Here is a 14,679-nt window from a genome sequence, read left to right on the forward strand (position 1 = left end):
TCAGGGAAATGTAAAAGATGACAGTCGGGTGTCCCAGCAGACTTTTCAGTAATCATTTTGCATTAGTTTGTCTCGTGTGTTTAAGTCTTTCTTCATGACTGAGCTGACGGCCCTTGTTATTAGACAGCCCTAGAGGACTTCAAAAATATTCTGATAATCATCAAAACTTTCACAGTTAAAAGCATCTGATCCCTTAGGAGCATCTCATGTCTTTCTCTCTCTCACCTTCTCTATTTTTCATTATTTTATGCATTGTTATGGATGCGCACGTGGTATATGAAAATATAAATGTGTTCCGGATGATTTCAAAATTTAGACCATATGCTTCACAATAAAAATATGGAATCAACCAAAACAGGGAAAATACGGGGAAATGCAGAGCTTCTAATGCATGGGATTGTTTGTTGATGACAATCATTAAGTAAATAAATAAATAAATAGGCCTTGGAAATCCTCTTATCGAAAAGAGACCCCGGCAGACCACGGTTGTTTAATACTGCCCCCTGCTGTTGCTATGATAATATAACAGAATGTTATCTCGGACAAGTTTCGCTTCCGGTCCGGTGCGATCCCGGACTATTCATGTATTTTGTTTGTATGTATTGTATTCGTAAACCCCCGTGTTCCCCTTTGGATGTCCATTCATTTTGTTGGGTATCATCGGTCACTACACGGGCGAGAAGGGATTCTATATGCTGCACAAACATGCAGAGAAATGCAAGAGTTTTTGCTTGTATTCCTAATACGACTTTGACACGTTCTCAAAACCGAATCGCTTAATGGTAAGGTCAAGGCGAACAAAGTGTTTTGATCACAGAATCGCTTGACTGGTAAAATATATCTTCAAAACATCGAGACAAGAATCTGGCGGAGGAAGGAGGATCCCGATAAAACTGGAAAATCAGGAAATACCTTAAAGCAACAACCCATCCAGACTTTGTCCCGAAGCATCTAAAACAAATCCTAAATTTTGAAATTCCGGGAGGCGTTTGCACTGGTAAAATGAAGATAAACTTGTATCCAATCTTAAAATGTCTATTTATTATTTCATCCGTATAAATTACAATTTCGAAAGTAATTCATTCGCCAAATGAAACAGAAATAATAATAATAACAATAAACGAGCCCGTGAGTGGGAACGAGTACCTGAAAGTCTGTACTCCGGGCAGGAAACAGTGGTCGTTCAATTGTTCCGCCTGTTGATATTGTGTCACAAAAGTTTCATTTTAACAAATAAACAATTGAACCTTCGCCAGAACATTCAAAATATAATTTGTTAACTTATTACAAAAAAAAAACCCAAACAGATTGCAGTTCAAATCAAAACGCTTTCTGTGTTTAATAATGGTTCTTGAAGCAAGACCGCGTCTGGGAACGCGCATGCGCACTAAGACAGTCGTAAACAGAAGTCTTCAATCATCTGTTCGGAACATCTGAGCGTTAAAGTGTTGCGCTCAACTCTGATACTTTATTACATATCGTTCCGAATCCAGCGGCACAGTGTGGGACAAGAGCAGCGATGAACATCTTTGGGTTTGGTCAAAGTGCCGAGATCGATATAGTTCTGAATGACGCCGAAACGAGAAAGAAAGCTGAGCATAAAAGCGAAGATGGGAAAAAGGACAGATTTTTTCTCTTCTATGACGGTGAAACGGTGTCTGGGAAGGTCAGTGTCACGCTCAAATATCCGGGAAAGAGGCTGGAGCACAACGGCATCAGGATCGAGTTCATCGGGCAGATAGGTGAGCTGCTGGCGGCCTGTTATGAGCCGTAGTCCGCGCCCGCACCCTTATTAAACTTGTTTATCAAGAACATGCTCATTTTGTTCTCTACACACTAATGTCATGTTTAGAACAGTTTAACGGTTCCTATCTCGTGACAAAAGTGGGTACGTGCTGATGTCAGCTTCTTGTTAGTCATTGGCTGTGCAGTGACCTTTGACCCTCGCTTTTCAATCTCCCGCTGCTCCGTCTTGTGACATTTAAGTGTTTTATCATTCTGTTATGATGATTATTAATATTACATATAATTATGTTTGATATTCTTCTGTTTGCTTTGAATACAATATAAGGACAAATGTAGATGTCGACACTTCTGATAAGGAACATTTGGAACTCCATTTGAAATCTGCAATTCACTCTGGGTGTTATCCTCGTAATGATCATATGACTGTTTAAAATTTGTCTGATGCTATATATGTTACTGTCAACCTTATTTTGAGCCATGTGTTGCTTCAGTTTGGATTTGAAGTCATCAATCATCAAGACAACACGCTTAAGTGCTGTCACCTGATAGAAGGAAGCATTTAACAATTACACATGTGAATAAACCTATGCTGCCACTGCTGTCTGATGGTACCATTGTGCATGTTTTTCTAGAGCTGTACTATGACAGAGGAAACCACCATGAGTTTGTGTCTCTTGAGAAAGACTTGGCACGACCGGGAGAGCTGACGCAGTCACAGACATTTGACTTTGAGTTCACACATGTGGAGAAACCCTATGAGTCTTACACCGGACAAAACGTCAAATTACGGTACCTGCCATTGTGTGCTCAGTTTATTTGGTTATAATCTGTTTCAGATGGCAACTTTTCCATTTCAAATAGTTGTGGGTTTTTATTTTTGAGTTTTGCAGCCACATAACCATTTCTTTCTCATGTAGATACTTTCTGAGAGCAACGATTGGCCGGAGACTTAGTGATATCTCCAAAGAGCTGGACCTTGTTATTCACACACTCAGCACCTACCCTGAACTCAACTCCTCCCTCAAGATGGAAGTGGGGATTGAAGATTGCCTGCATATAGAATTTGAGTACAATAAATCCAAGTATGTTTTTATAAAACACAAATGAAATAGTGCATGTCTTTTTCTAAGGGCAAAAATGCCCATAGTGTGAGCAGGAGTGAGACTATTGATTGTATTTATATTTTGTTGCAGGTATCACCTAAAAGATGTAATTGTGGGGAAGATTTACTTCAGTTTGGTGAGGGTTAAGATCCGTCATATGGAGATTGACATTGTCAAGCGAGAGAGCTCTGGCACAGGTCCAAATGTGTTCCACGAGAATGACACCATTGCAAAATATGAAATTATGGATGGAGCTCCGGTTAGAGGTGAAAAGACAAGTTTAGGTCCTCACTGGTTCGTGTTGTTGCTTTTAGGACACTATATTAATGTGACTGTGGTTGCTGCTGCAGGAGAATCCATCCCCATCAGGCTGTTTCTAGCAGGCTATGAGATGACACCCACCATGAAGGATGTTAACAAGAAGTTCTCAGTGCGATTCTACCTCAACCTGGTCCTCATTGACGAGGAGGAAAGACGCTATTTTAAACAGCAGGTATGTTGCGTTCAAATTTCTCTGTGTCGCTTCCAGCTGTTAACATGATTTAATCTAGGAGCTTTCTAGTTCTGTGCTTGGTTCCGCTCCAAACTGGTGATGAAAACATGATGATACTGACCGAAGAGTGAATCAAATGTGGAGACATCACAGATATCAACAATAAATATGCTTTAGCATTAAAACAAAAAAACTCTTGTGCGCAGCAGTACAGTACTGGGCATGCTACTGATGGCATGAGAGGAAGCAATGTCAGGGCTCTTTTGTGTTGTCTGTAGGAGATCATCCTGTGGAGGAAAGGTGACATCATCGGGAAGAGTATGTCTCACCAAGCAGCCATTGCCTCCCAGCGCTTCAGTGACACCTGTCAGTCAGGAGAGCTCACAGAACCAGACAAATATTCTGAAGATGAGTGAGTGAGTGAGTGAGTGAGTGAGTGAGTGAGTGAGTGAGAGAAAAAAAACCATTTGCAAGTGTATGTATGTCAAATGTATGCTCGACATGTCAAAACTGTAATTGTAGTGTAAAATATGGCAGACTGAGCGTGTTCGATGCACATCAAATCATTTATGATGCAGTGGGTTTGGGGATTTTTTTTTTTACCACTTAAAAGGATTTACTGGAAATGTGTCCTGAGCAGAAACTGGCGGTGTCGTCTAAGAAAATAATCTAAAATGATTAGTTATTACTGCTCTGCTATTATTTTTGTATGTAAAAAATATATATATATTTACTATTTTTTCCACTTCATTCAAAATAAATTATAACAGTAAATAAATTCATATTAATTACATTTTATATTACAATATATTCATATTGTTTATTATCGTGAAACAAAAGTTTGTGAGGATGAGTGTGTGTTTTTAAAAAATATTTTAAGGACTAGTGTCAAATGTTGCCATGGCAATCAACATAAACTCACACAGGCTCGATTTATCAAAGCAAATATCAAATCGGCCGTCAAACCCGAGATTTGTTGATGATATCCTGCTTCTTTAGGAGTGCAGCTTTGACTAAAAATAGCTTTATTGTCGACGTGCTGTAGTGCAGAATAGAGAACAGACAGGAGCGTTGCTTCTGCTTTTGACCCTCACAGCATGCAGCTGTTTGAACTTGTTAATTTTATTTCTAGGTTTCTACTCACTTGGTACTATTGAGTGTGCCACATTTATACAACATCTGGTTGTTTTCTTTGCCGACTTATCACGGAAATTCCATGCTGATGTTGCAACAGTTTGACAATGGTGATGGCATGAATGTTTAGTGTGGTCTTCTACATTCATTTTTTCTAAACTGTCCCTCGGGTTAGATAAAACCATGTGTGACTTAAACAGGCATCTTGCTCATGGCAGCATTGCTTTTGTTGAAAACCAAATATTCATTCTTTATTCCATAAATGTGCTTAAAATGTTTGTGCAGCATATAGAATCCCTTTTAGAACATGACCCTGAGTGTCCATCTGTAATATCTTACAATGATGCACCTTATATTGCAATACTCAACATGTGTTCTCTTTATTATTTTAGATCAATAATTTCTCAGGATATTTGATGATAAATCATCCAAATTAATGATATTAGAACATTTCACTGAAAAATAATATTAACATAATGTTGGCCCACTCTTCCATAAACAAATACAGTATGTTTGTTTGTTTGGAATTACTGGCACACACAAACTAATCTCATGATTTTAAAATATTTTTTAATGTTGTGAAGAAGGGAGTGACGTCACACACAGAATATAAATGCATCACGCCCCTCTTTTATCATGTTTGTCTGTGTAAAATTTTTGTTTTAATCATTTCATAGTGTTGATTTACTTTGAATAAAAGGGGAAGATTTAATTTTCACTATTTCTTTTCTCTAATTTTGAATCATTGCACTAGTAACCCTCTCCAAGCTTCCACAGGGGGGCAGGTTTTGATCATTCTTTTTCTGGGGAAAGAATAAAGACTTTTGTCAGTATCTCTGCATCAGATTATTTATCTTCCTGAGGTGATTATTTTCCCTAAATGTTACAGCTGACTCATTTGTAATTACTGTCATTTGTTAAAGTCACCATTCATTTTATACACTGCAGACAAAATGGCAAAGGGAAGCGGTTACATTTAATTAAAAAAGAAAAATTGGAAAAATCATCCACAAATGAGGGGAACAAATAAAATCCAACACAAAATAGCAGTTAGTGGCTTGTTCCTATGTGATGAAGGTCATCACATAAAAACTGCTGTATAAAGAGTGGGAGAAAACCTTGAATGTGTGCAGAAATGTGTCATCTGACAGAATCTGGTGATTAAATTAGAAAGAGAACTATGACACCGGAGGAGACGGAATAATTGTGTGTAAACTAAACTGGTTGTGCAGGCTGTGCATGACTGGCCACAGTAGTCCTGAAATGTAATATTGTTACAATAAATTAGGATTTTGTCTCAACACCATGCATAAACATATGGGTTGGATCTATTTTAAAGTGACAGAATGGAACCAATTTTTTTTTCTTTTTTTTGGTAATGTATGAAATGGTAATCGTTTTTAAGCCTACCTTCATAAATTCCACCTATAGCAGATCTGGCTGTCAGCATAGATGCAGTTCCAATCTGAAAACAGCGTGATGCAGTGGGTGTGAATGCACCTCTCGTCACGAATCTGTGACCAAGTCTCACAGTCTTGGATCCGCTCTCACTCCATTAATTGACACATGAACAGTTTGTGTCAAAATGATTTGCACAGAGAGTGATGTAACTGTTGTTTTTATCCATCTGCTGGTCAACAGCAGCTGTTTTTGGGGTAAAGTGATAAAGAGGCTTCAGTCAACAATCATGAAGCATGAATTCATCTACTGAGTCAACTTGCACTTGTTCTTGGAAGATAACCAACCAGTCTCTCTGGTTCTGTTTATATATGTATCGTAAATAGAGCAATTGCTTGTTTTAACCTTACAAATTCGTCAGAGCAGGCTGGCTTTTGAGGAAAATTTGAAAATTGAATTGTGTGCTGCCTTCAGGCTCACAGTCCAGGGCTGTTTGTTTCAATCAGAGTTATTACACTTTAAAGGAAGGATGAATGATTTTTACATCAATTTGACAATTTGTGTCCAGTAATGTTACTCAAAAAAGGTTGGCTGGTACCAACCCCATGCACACACTTTATATGTCACAATGAATGATATTATTAAATAAAATGGTACTGATAACTTTGAGATCTGTCATTTTACATGTTTTATTATGTTTTTTTAAATGTATGTGGCACTATTATAAGTCAATAACCTCTAGCTAAGATACAGTAGCTTTACTGGGACTAATTAGGATGTGATGAAACATTTATCATCAGCCTCCTCATAAGTCGGTGCCTGGCCTACATACAACTGTGCACCAGTCCCTTTCATATTGTCACATTTTATTCACTGTTGGTTATTTTAAAGCGGGCGTGGGGGCTGGGGGGCTACAGCTTTCTATTAATTTCAAACCTCTTGACGGATGGGATTCTATCAATTTATTTTCATTTCAAAGACCTTAAAACGTTACATGAAGTAGCGCTCCCCTACTCCCACGTCCTCCTTCACGTTTCCGACGGTTGTGAAGGCAGCACAGCGCTCCGCTCCGGTGGATCCTCATTCGGACTCATTTGTTCTAGTCCCATTTGAGGAGGAGGAAGAGGAGGAAGAGGAGATCCTTTCCACAAGTTTCAGCCTGGATATATCCTTCTTTCACCCCAGGAACCTGAAAAATACCTTGACTGCTCCCTAGACAGCCAGTGAATTATTATTAAGGCGAAAATCGTCCCCCGGTAGAGAGGAGCGTCGGACGGATGTTGCCGGTTGTTTTCCCCGGAGAGTCTCTTTTTGTTTCACGGTTACCCGGTTAGGAGTGAACGGTACTGCGCTTTATTTCCAGCGGAGAGAATGAGTGAGGACTAGAACACCCATGGTTCGGTGCTGGTTCGCTGGAGTTTGTTTCGGCTGAGTGAAACCATGATGTGGTGAAGCTCCGGTGGCGGACAGTGAAAGCTAAGCTCATCTCGTCCAACGGTGGTCAGCGAACACAGTTCCCACCAGAACACCACCACAACCACAGGTACTTATACTTTTTTGTCTTTTTAAACACTCACAGGTGTATTCTGTGGTTTAATGTTACTTAAAGTTTATGCGACGCTGTGTTTTGTGCACACTGGGGTGAAAACGTGCCGGGCGACAGCGTGTTCCAAGCGGCTGTTGCCCAACGTTGAAAACCCCAGCCTGCATGGAGGTGACGAATCCCCCCGCATGTGGAACCACCAGTGGCATTACTGGAATCACTCCCTCCCAGTCTGAGTGTGTTCTAAATTATTATATTTACTGAAGAAACACCACCGTCAGCTGATTTTTTTTTTAAACTGACTTGTATCCTCGGCTACCTTTGAGGACCATTTAGTTTATTTACTTATTGATGCTAATGCCATAGCTCCGGGTTAGCAGTGCTGCTCCTTTAGCATCAGGAAAAGTGACCGTGGCTACTGATGCAAAGCTCTTCTCTACAGGCAGCTGACATTTATCCGACACACCCTGATGCTACTAGATGGAAGTAGTTAGATGATGAAGGTAGTGATATAATATGAGCAGGATCCTTTTGTTGTGACTTTTAAATTTGAGGCGCGTTTGATCAACTTCAGTGAATACATGGACTGGCTATAGTGGGACAGAGGATGGATAAACTGGATATAGATGAACTGAGGATAAGAGACTTGTTATAGTGGGACAGGGAAGATGGATGACTGGTTATAGTGGGACAGAGAGGATGGATGACTGGCTATAGTGGGACAGAGGTTAATGGTCTGGTTATAGTGAGACAGAGGATGAATAAACTGGATATAGATGAACTGAGGATAAGAGACTGGTTATAGTGGGACAGAGAGGATGAATGACTGGTTATAGTGGAGCAGAAAAGAAATAATTGGGGCAGAGCGGATAAAAGGACAAGTTATAGTTGGACAGAGAGGATAAATGACTGGTTGTAGTGGGACGGAGAGGAAAAATGGACAAGTTATAGTTGGACAGATGATAAATGGCTGGTTTTAGTGGAACTGGGACAAAGAGGATAAATGGACAAGTTATAGTTGGGCAGAGGATAAATGACTGGTTGTAGTGGGACAGAAGCTTATCCTGGAACTTTTATTGGAACTGACTGGAACTGTGCTTTACATTACAATGCAGATGGATTATGAGGCATAAAATACTGTAAGGGGGTGTATAAATGTCCTGAAGATGATGCAGTGCTGATACTGACATTATTAGTAAAGATTTGGTGTAGTTTTTATAGCTGCAATTAACAAGTCTTAAAAATAGGCTTGTAAAACTACGATCCATGTTTGGTCGTCTGGCCCATCACTCATTGTATTCTATCACTTTTTAATCAGACCTGGCTGGATGACTTTAATCTGTATTTAAGATGACAAATTCTATACAGAGAACATGCCATAACCTTGTTCCTCAGTGTCTATACACTGTTATAATGCACCATGGTTGCTGCTCAAAAATGAGGGGTCTTGAATGAGGTACACTTTGTAAAACAGACACTAAAGTCGGTTCATCACAATTTCAAATATTTTCTCTGATAAGAGACAGAATCCATCATATAAGGACAAGCAGCCGTTTCATTGAAGGTCAAGGCAAAAAACATTTTTGATAAAATAGTATCTCTTCAGGTTGAAATTCCTGAAGCCTCTTTTGTTGCTTTACTTGCAGCAGCATTGTTTGACTGTATATGAATATTTCTTCTAAGTATAAAACCAGATGCTGTTGGGTATCTTCAGGTGAGCAAATAGGTTTTGTTTCTTTGATTTGAATATTTTGCACTTTTTTGATGAGAAATGCGCGGCCATGTCCGGTCATGTCTCTGGTTATGCAACCGTCTTTTGTTCCTATTGTGTGCACCTCCAGCACCATCAAAGCTCTCCCTGTATCAACTTTTCCTAGGTGGAATCAGATAAAGCCAGACACTAGCTCCAGATACTAGGCATTGTTTGCGGCTTAGCATCCTTTGTGGCTGTTTTCTATATGTTTATTAATGATGCATGATACATATGCTGCTGTCATACAGCCACTTGGAGACTTAGTGTAAATGGCATCAGGCTCCAAGCTTTGTGCAGCCACAGGCCTCTCAGGATGCCGTGACATTCTCAAGGGAGATTCCATTCTTCCCTAAACAATCCTGGCATTGACATGGAGACTGATTAGTCAGTTGCCATGGTATTCCCACGGTGACCTAATGGAGGATAATGAGATCACACGGGGAATTTGTTCAGAGCAGATTGTGTGAAACAACATCATTTTGGTGAAAATACATCAAATTGTGAAGAGACTTGAAGGTTTAATTTGTAAAGGAATGAGAAATGATGGCGTTCAACAGTTTGCATTGCCAGGGTAGTGGAAGCATCTAGAAAGCACTGGGAGCTCCCAGAACCTCATCACAAACGTCTCTGGTGCATGTTGGTGCTTGAATGGGCTTGTTTTAGTTTGATTTTATTTCCTTTAAAGAGATGATAAAGTGCGTCATTGTTTGGATTTCTGCATCAGAGGAAGCTGTAATAAACTAGTGTGCAAAATATGTTGCTGGCTTGTGCAAACTGGGATGGGAAACACACCCCAGTGCTTGTTGCAGCAACTATGAACTATTTAAAGTTTAAGCTTGGATTCAACTGTAGTTTTTGGAGACAATAGACTTCATATTGTGCATTACGGTTATAAAGTAACATTCACATGGGTTCAGCAAATTATTTTCAGTGATTATTACAGAAAATGTAAAACTCTTGAACAAAGTTGATGAGATGTTTTATTAGTTATATTTGTCTTGCATTTGTGGTTGTTCAACATAATTTAGAAGTTGTCATGACAGCGTAAATGAAGTATGGATTTTATGTAATGAATAGTGACAATAGAGACACTGCCAGCAGTATAATCATCTATAATAACATCTGCCTACGGGGATTAACAACCTTTTTGACATAGAGGGGCACTTTGAAATGTTGTTATTGAGCGTGCAATAATCGTTTTTTTCAGGTAATTGGCACTTAATTTACATGGTGCAGATTAGAGTCATATAATTTGCATAAGAAATGCTGTCATATGTTGGGTTGTCATATATCAGGTTGGTGCAATGAGATGGTTAACAATACAGTTTAGGATATAGATTGTGTTTTTTATTGTGTTTTAAATCGTTTTAAACTGCATGGTGTCAGCCTGCCTATCGCTATGCTGCTGTGGGCCAGCTGTGGCACAAGTGTTGGGGGTCTCTGACCCTGGGTCAGGAACTTGCCCTGAATAGAAAGCTGACTCTCAAGTAGTTCTTTTTTTGCCACTCTGTGAACTTATTTATTCATGTATTCTCAAGACGCTGATATTTCAGAGTTTTTTTCTGCCAAATTGGCCTTTAGGGGCAAAGCCGTCCTGACAGCCTGTAGTTAATTTACCCTCATGAATAACAAAATATAGGTGAACATATTGGGACAGGGGTAAAACTTTCCCCTTTTTGATATCATTGTTTATGCAATAGAGCGTAGCAAGGTCACATTGGTGAAAGAAAGCACAACTTGTCCAAAGTCCTCGTCACATCGTCTGCTGACGAGGCTGCTTGATCTTCGGGTTGAACGCGCATCCCTCTGAGCCCCGCGGCTCCGAAGGCCCTGTGAGGAACGCCGCCTTCCTGGCAGAACTGTCTGGTGGCTCAGATTTAGTTGATACTCGCTTTCCAATATCCCCCCACCCATATCCTGTCCTAATTCTGTCAATTAGGTCAATAAGTGTCAAGTTGTCTTTGTACATTAAGGACACGTTTATCTATATTGTCCCATTTGATCTTGCAATGCAATACTTTGTGGCAAATATCTTCTTTTAAAATACTATAAATGGAAAGCAATACAGTTTGGAAGTTGTTAGGAACATTGCATTTTTAACTTTCTATATTTAAAGTGCGCCTATTTACCATTTTTGTGTGGTCGATTTTCGGCCATTTAAGGCATCCTTGAAAATGCTAATGCTAGCTGAGTTAATTTAGTTGATGACCAGCTGCGGTTGTTCAATTTAACTAGGAGGTTTCCACATGATCTAGTTACGTTGAACACATAAGGAACCTGGTTCTATTTTATTTTTATTGTCAGCTTGAAGGAAGGAGCACAGAAGTCATTGTCACAAGGGAAGAAATTCATGTCATATTTGAATGTAAATAAAACTTTGACTCGACTTACAATTAATGTTAGTGAAATATTCGTGGCGAATATTTGATGTTATGTCATGTTTTGGTTTATCTATTTTTGGTGCTTCTGTCATTGAGAACAATGGGGTGACGTAAATATTTGTGGTGTGTGTGTTGAGGTTACTCCGTATAGTTTAGCATGTTTGAGATGGTAAAGTTGCTGCTTGTTTAATGTCACATCCCATAAATGTTCCACTGCTCGTGGCCAGGTTGGGCACTGAGCCCAAACGTTCACCGCCAGTGAGCTGGAAAATGTTTTGGCTGTTTGTTCATCTTCATGATTGATCCGTGCATTCTTCTCGACATTAAATGATTTAGACAAATGAACCGTGTCTAATGAATGGTCTGAATCATGCACCTGCTGCAAATGCATTTTATTATACCTGCTCTGGAAGCATTATTGATGTAAGAGGACAATTTTGGCACGCTTCCTTGTCTCATTGATTCGGAGGGGAGATAATGAAGGGAAGCATCCGATCTGTGAGCTTTGAATTTGTCATTGCAAACGGCACGAGAGATGATTGACAGGAGCCAGTATTTTGCGTGAGTTGCGCATCCTGGCTGAAGGTTCCCAGATAAATGGCTTGTTTGTGTTTGTCACAGTGAGTCAGCATGCCGGTTCAAGGGTTTCTCAACCTTTTCTCCCTCACCAGAGATTGCAGCGAAACTTCAACCATAACGCCAGTGCACCACACAGGCTGGAAGAAAGGCAAACGCTGATCCACTGAAGTCAGCCTTTTTCTTTTAGCGTGTTATCTGTTCAGCTGCTGTGTTGGCACTCAAATGTAGAACAGCTACAATCAGCGTTACTCTGAATATAATTTATTCCACTGTAGATGTTAGATGGACACACACATCATTCTGCTAACATCCCCCTGCATAATTCATTTCCTTTTTCCTCCATAATGTGGAATTATAGAAAGTTGCTGTACAAAATTACTAATACTGGGTTTGAATTTTTCATTCCTGAAAAACAGAAATCCTTCGACATTTTTAACATTGCAATCTCAAACATATCTCTTTTTTTTTTTTAATCAAGCAGGACATGAAAGTCCTTCCTCCTTACACACAATCGAAGTTATAGCTAATCATATAAGAGGCGTTGGCAGATTGAAGAATCATTTTGGATATTGGACTAATCACTTTAAAAGCAACTCAGACCCCTGATCTCAGTGATGAACTCGACTTGCTGCCATTTCTCTGATCCCAGTATACATTGAAACCCGATGAATGAATCGTAGTCTACATACCGAAAATTCTACTTCTATCTTGTCCAGCAGTCTACATTATTCATATAAGCGATGATAAAAAGCCAATGTGATTTCTGTCCATAAATCATATTTGGCAAACCACTATCTTACTAAAATATCTGCCTGTCTACTCATTTTCTGGAGGTTAAACGTTATTATCATCATTATTCGTATTAGATATAATCTATTGATGTGGAGGATTCTTTAAGCATCTGCAGGGCTTACACCTCTAGCGCCCACCTGGTTTTTATGTATTTGAGTGTAACTCGCCTGTGTATAATTGAGAAGAATTACCAGTTTGCCAAGAAGAGTTTGGTCAACTCATAGATCTGTCTTGAACGGATTATGTTTTTCTAGTGCCCAGGCAAAAGAATGGGTAAATGAATTGATGGATGACTGGGTTTTTAGGTGGTCCAGTTTCTTTTGACGCGATTGAATGTTATATATTATCCCTGTTTTGTATCTTTCATTGTGATTTCTGTGGTGGAATAGGAAATAGTCATGATTTAGATGTTATCATTGCTTCTTTAGCAATAATACTTTATGGGTAGAAGCTGAATAATGTACTGACCATGTGATCGTTTGCATAACTCACTCATGAAGCAACGTATTTTGACAATAAAGCAGAATATACATTCATTCTTTTTCTACTATAGTCCAACACTCAACTGGTTTTAGATTTCGGAGAAAGGTGTTTTCTGTTTCTGGGGCATTTTCAGTGCAGAGCTACAGGTTGCAGCAAGCAGAGACTCTGTTGGTTTTTGTACTCGTGTCTGCTGATAAGGAGCCAGTCAGCATATTTTCGTCACGGGACTTTGCTCCAGAGTTTGAGAGGATGTGTGACATATGACTCAATCATGATCACAATGTGTGACTTTTAGCCCTCCTTCACTGGAGAAATCGGCTTATTGTCACCACAAGTAAAATAATTTAACTCTGATTCCAAAAAGGTGACATGTGATGAGCAGGAGATTTGTGTCCAGTAGGGAAGCTTCTTTTATACTACCCGGACAGCTGTCAAGTAGCGTCTTAAAGTAAATGGAAAAGTTATGCTGTGAACATGAAATGGGAAGATACATACAGTAATCTTGGCTTCTGCAACATTTGCAGAGTTGTATCATCAGCATATTTACGTGGTAGCCCTGGCCTTGCCCTTTTGTCCTTGTGATTTCCACTTGGTCCCTGGTAACGAGATGCAGTTGCCACATTTTCATTAGTATCCTTTTGCGGTGCACATGACTCCTGTAAAGGTGTGATAGGAATCCACTGGTTACGCACATACGGACTCTGAAATGAATGGTGCTACATACAATAATAGATAAGTGCAAGTGATTGTTTCCTCCTTCATATTAGGGGATAGATAACCATGTACCGCATCCATAATCGTGATGTTGCCAGTTGTTGGTAAGTTTAATAAGTGATTGGAATTGTTTGGATGAATGCTAACTTTTGCTTGTTCCATTATTAACATTTGCTTGTTGTCTTTTTATTTAGTCATAGTAAATCAAGAGTGTTTTATTATTAGAGTTCTGATTTGCTGCCAGAATTTATTTTATTTGGGGCTTTTTACCCCTCAGTTTCTCTTTAAACTGGCAGACGCATGCAGAATAGAATGTTGGCTGGTGGATTTCAGGCTGGGCTGTTTCCTCCAACACTCAGATGTCCGTGGTTGATTGGGATTGTTCCATCTTTTTTGGCTGCATTTCCTATTGTGCCATATGTGAGATTAGTTGACCTGATGTTAACCCAAGTTTAGTCCTGTTCAGAAAATCCTCTGTCCCATATCCTGAGCTCCAACCACAAGCCTCTGTATTAAACTGGATTGCGTGATTAATGTGGCTTTAATAGCTACAAAAGCAA

General features: G+C 39.5%; 2 protein-coding genes across 5 annotated transcripts in view; both read left to right on the forward strand.

The window, feature by feature from the left end:
• The first annotated feature begins 1,358 nt into the window (after positions 1-1,358).
• vps26bl (vacuolar protein sorting 26 homolog B, like) lies at positions 1,359-5,309 on the forward strand. Of its 2 annotated transcripts, none has more exons than XM_029848836.1 (6): positions 1,359-1,742; positions 2,379-2,535; positions 2,664-2,828; positions 2,940-3,115; positions 3,200-3,342; positions 3,404-3,535. In XM_029848836.1, the coding sequence occupies exons 1-6, from the start codon at positions 1,520-1,522 to the stop codon at positions 3,440-3,442; spliced, it is 903 nt and encodes a 300-aa protein (XP_029704696.1). In that variant the 5' UTR covers positions 1,359-1,519; the 3' UTR covers positions 3,443-3,535. The 2 variants fall into 2 exon arrangements, with proteins under 2 accessions (XP_029704696.1, XP_003970789.1); XM_003970740.3 differs by lacking the exon at positions 3,404-3,535 and adding an exon at positions 3,621-5,309 and having other exon boundaries at positions 1,361-1,742.
• A 1,562-nt stretch (positions 5,310-6,871) lies between these two features.
• The window catches only part of arhgap32b (Rho GTPase activating protein 32b), a 46,803-nt gene continuing 38,995 nt past the window's right edge, over positions 6,872-14,679 (forward strand). For 2 of the 3 annotated variants that reach the window (XM_011611041.2, XM_011611042.2), the window contains exon 1: positions 6,872-7,417. The gene's annotated coding sequence lies outside the window, so the exon portion shown is untranslated. The remainder of the gene's footprint in view (positions 7,418-14,679) is intronic. The other variant, XM_029848835.1, reaches the window with a different exon arrangement.

Source organism: Takifugu rubripes, chromosome 15 (genome assembly GCF_901000725.2).
Source record: "Takifugu rubripes chromosome 15, fTakRub1.2, whole genome shotgun sequence".
In the NCBI taxonomy this organism is placed as follows: Eukaryota; Metazoa; Chordata; class Actinopteri; order Tetraodontiformes; family Tetraodontidae; genus Takifugu; species Takifugu rubripes.

What these genes read in the sequence shown, in the direction of transcription:
- vps26bl (XM_003970740.3), top strand. Translation starts at nt 1,520, where the DNA reads ATGAACATCTTTGGGTTTGGTCAAAGTGCCGAGATCGATATAGTTCTG. An exon ending in CGAGTTCATCGGGCAGATAG is followed by an intron (nt 1,743 to 2,378) that starts GTGAGCTGCTGG and finishes ATGTTTTTCTAG; the next exon opens with AGCTGTACTATGACAGAGGA. An exon ending in GACGCTATTTTAAACAGCAG is followed by an intron (nt 3,343 to 3,620) that starts GTATGTTGCGTT and finishes TGTTGTCTGTAG; the next exon opens with GAGATCATCCTGTGGAGGAA.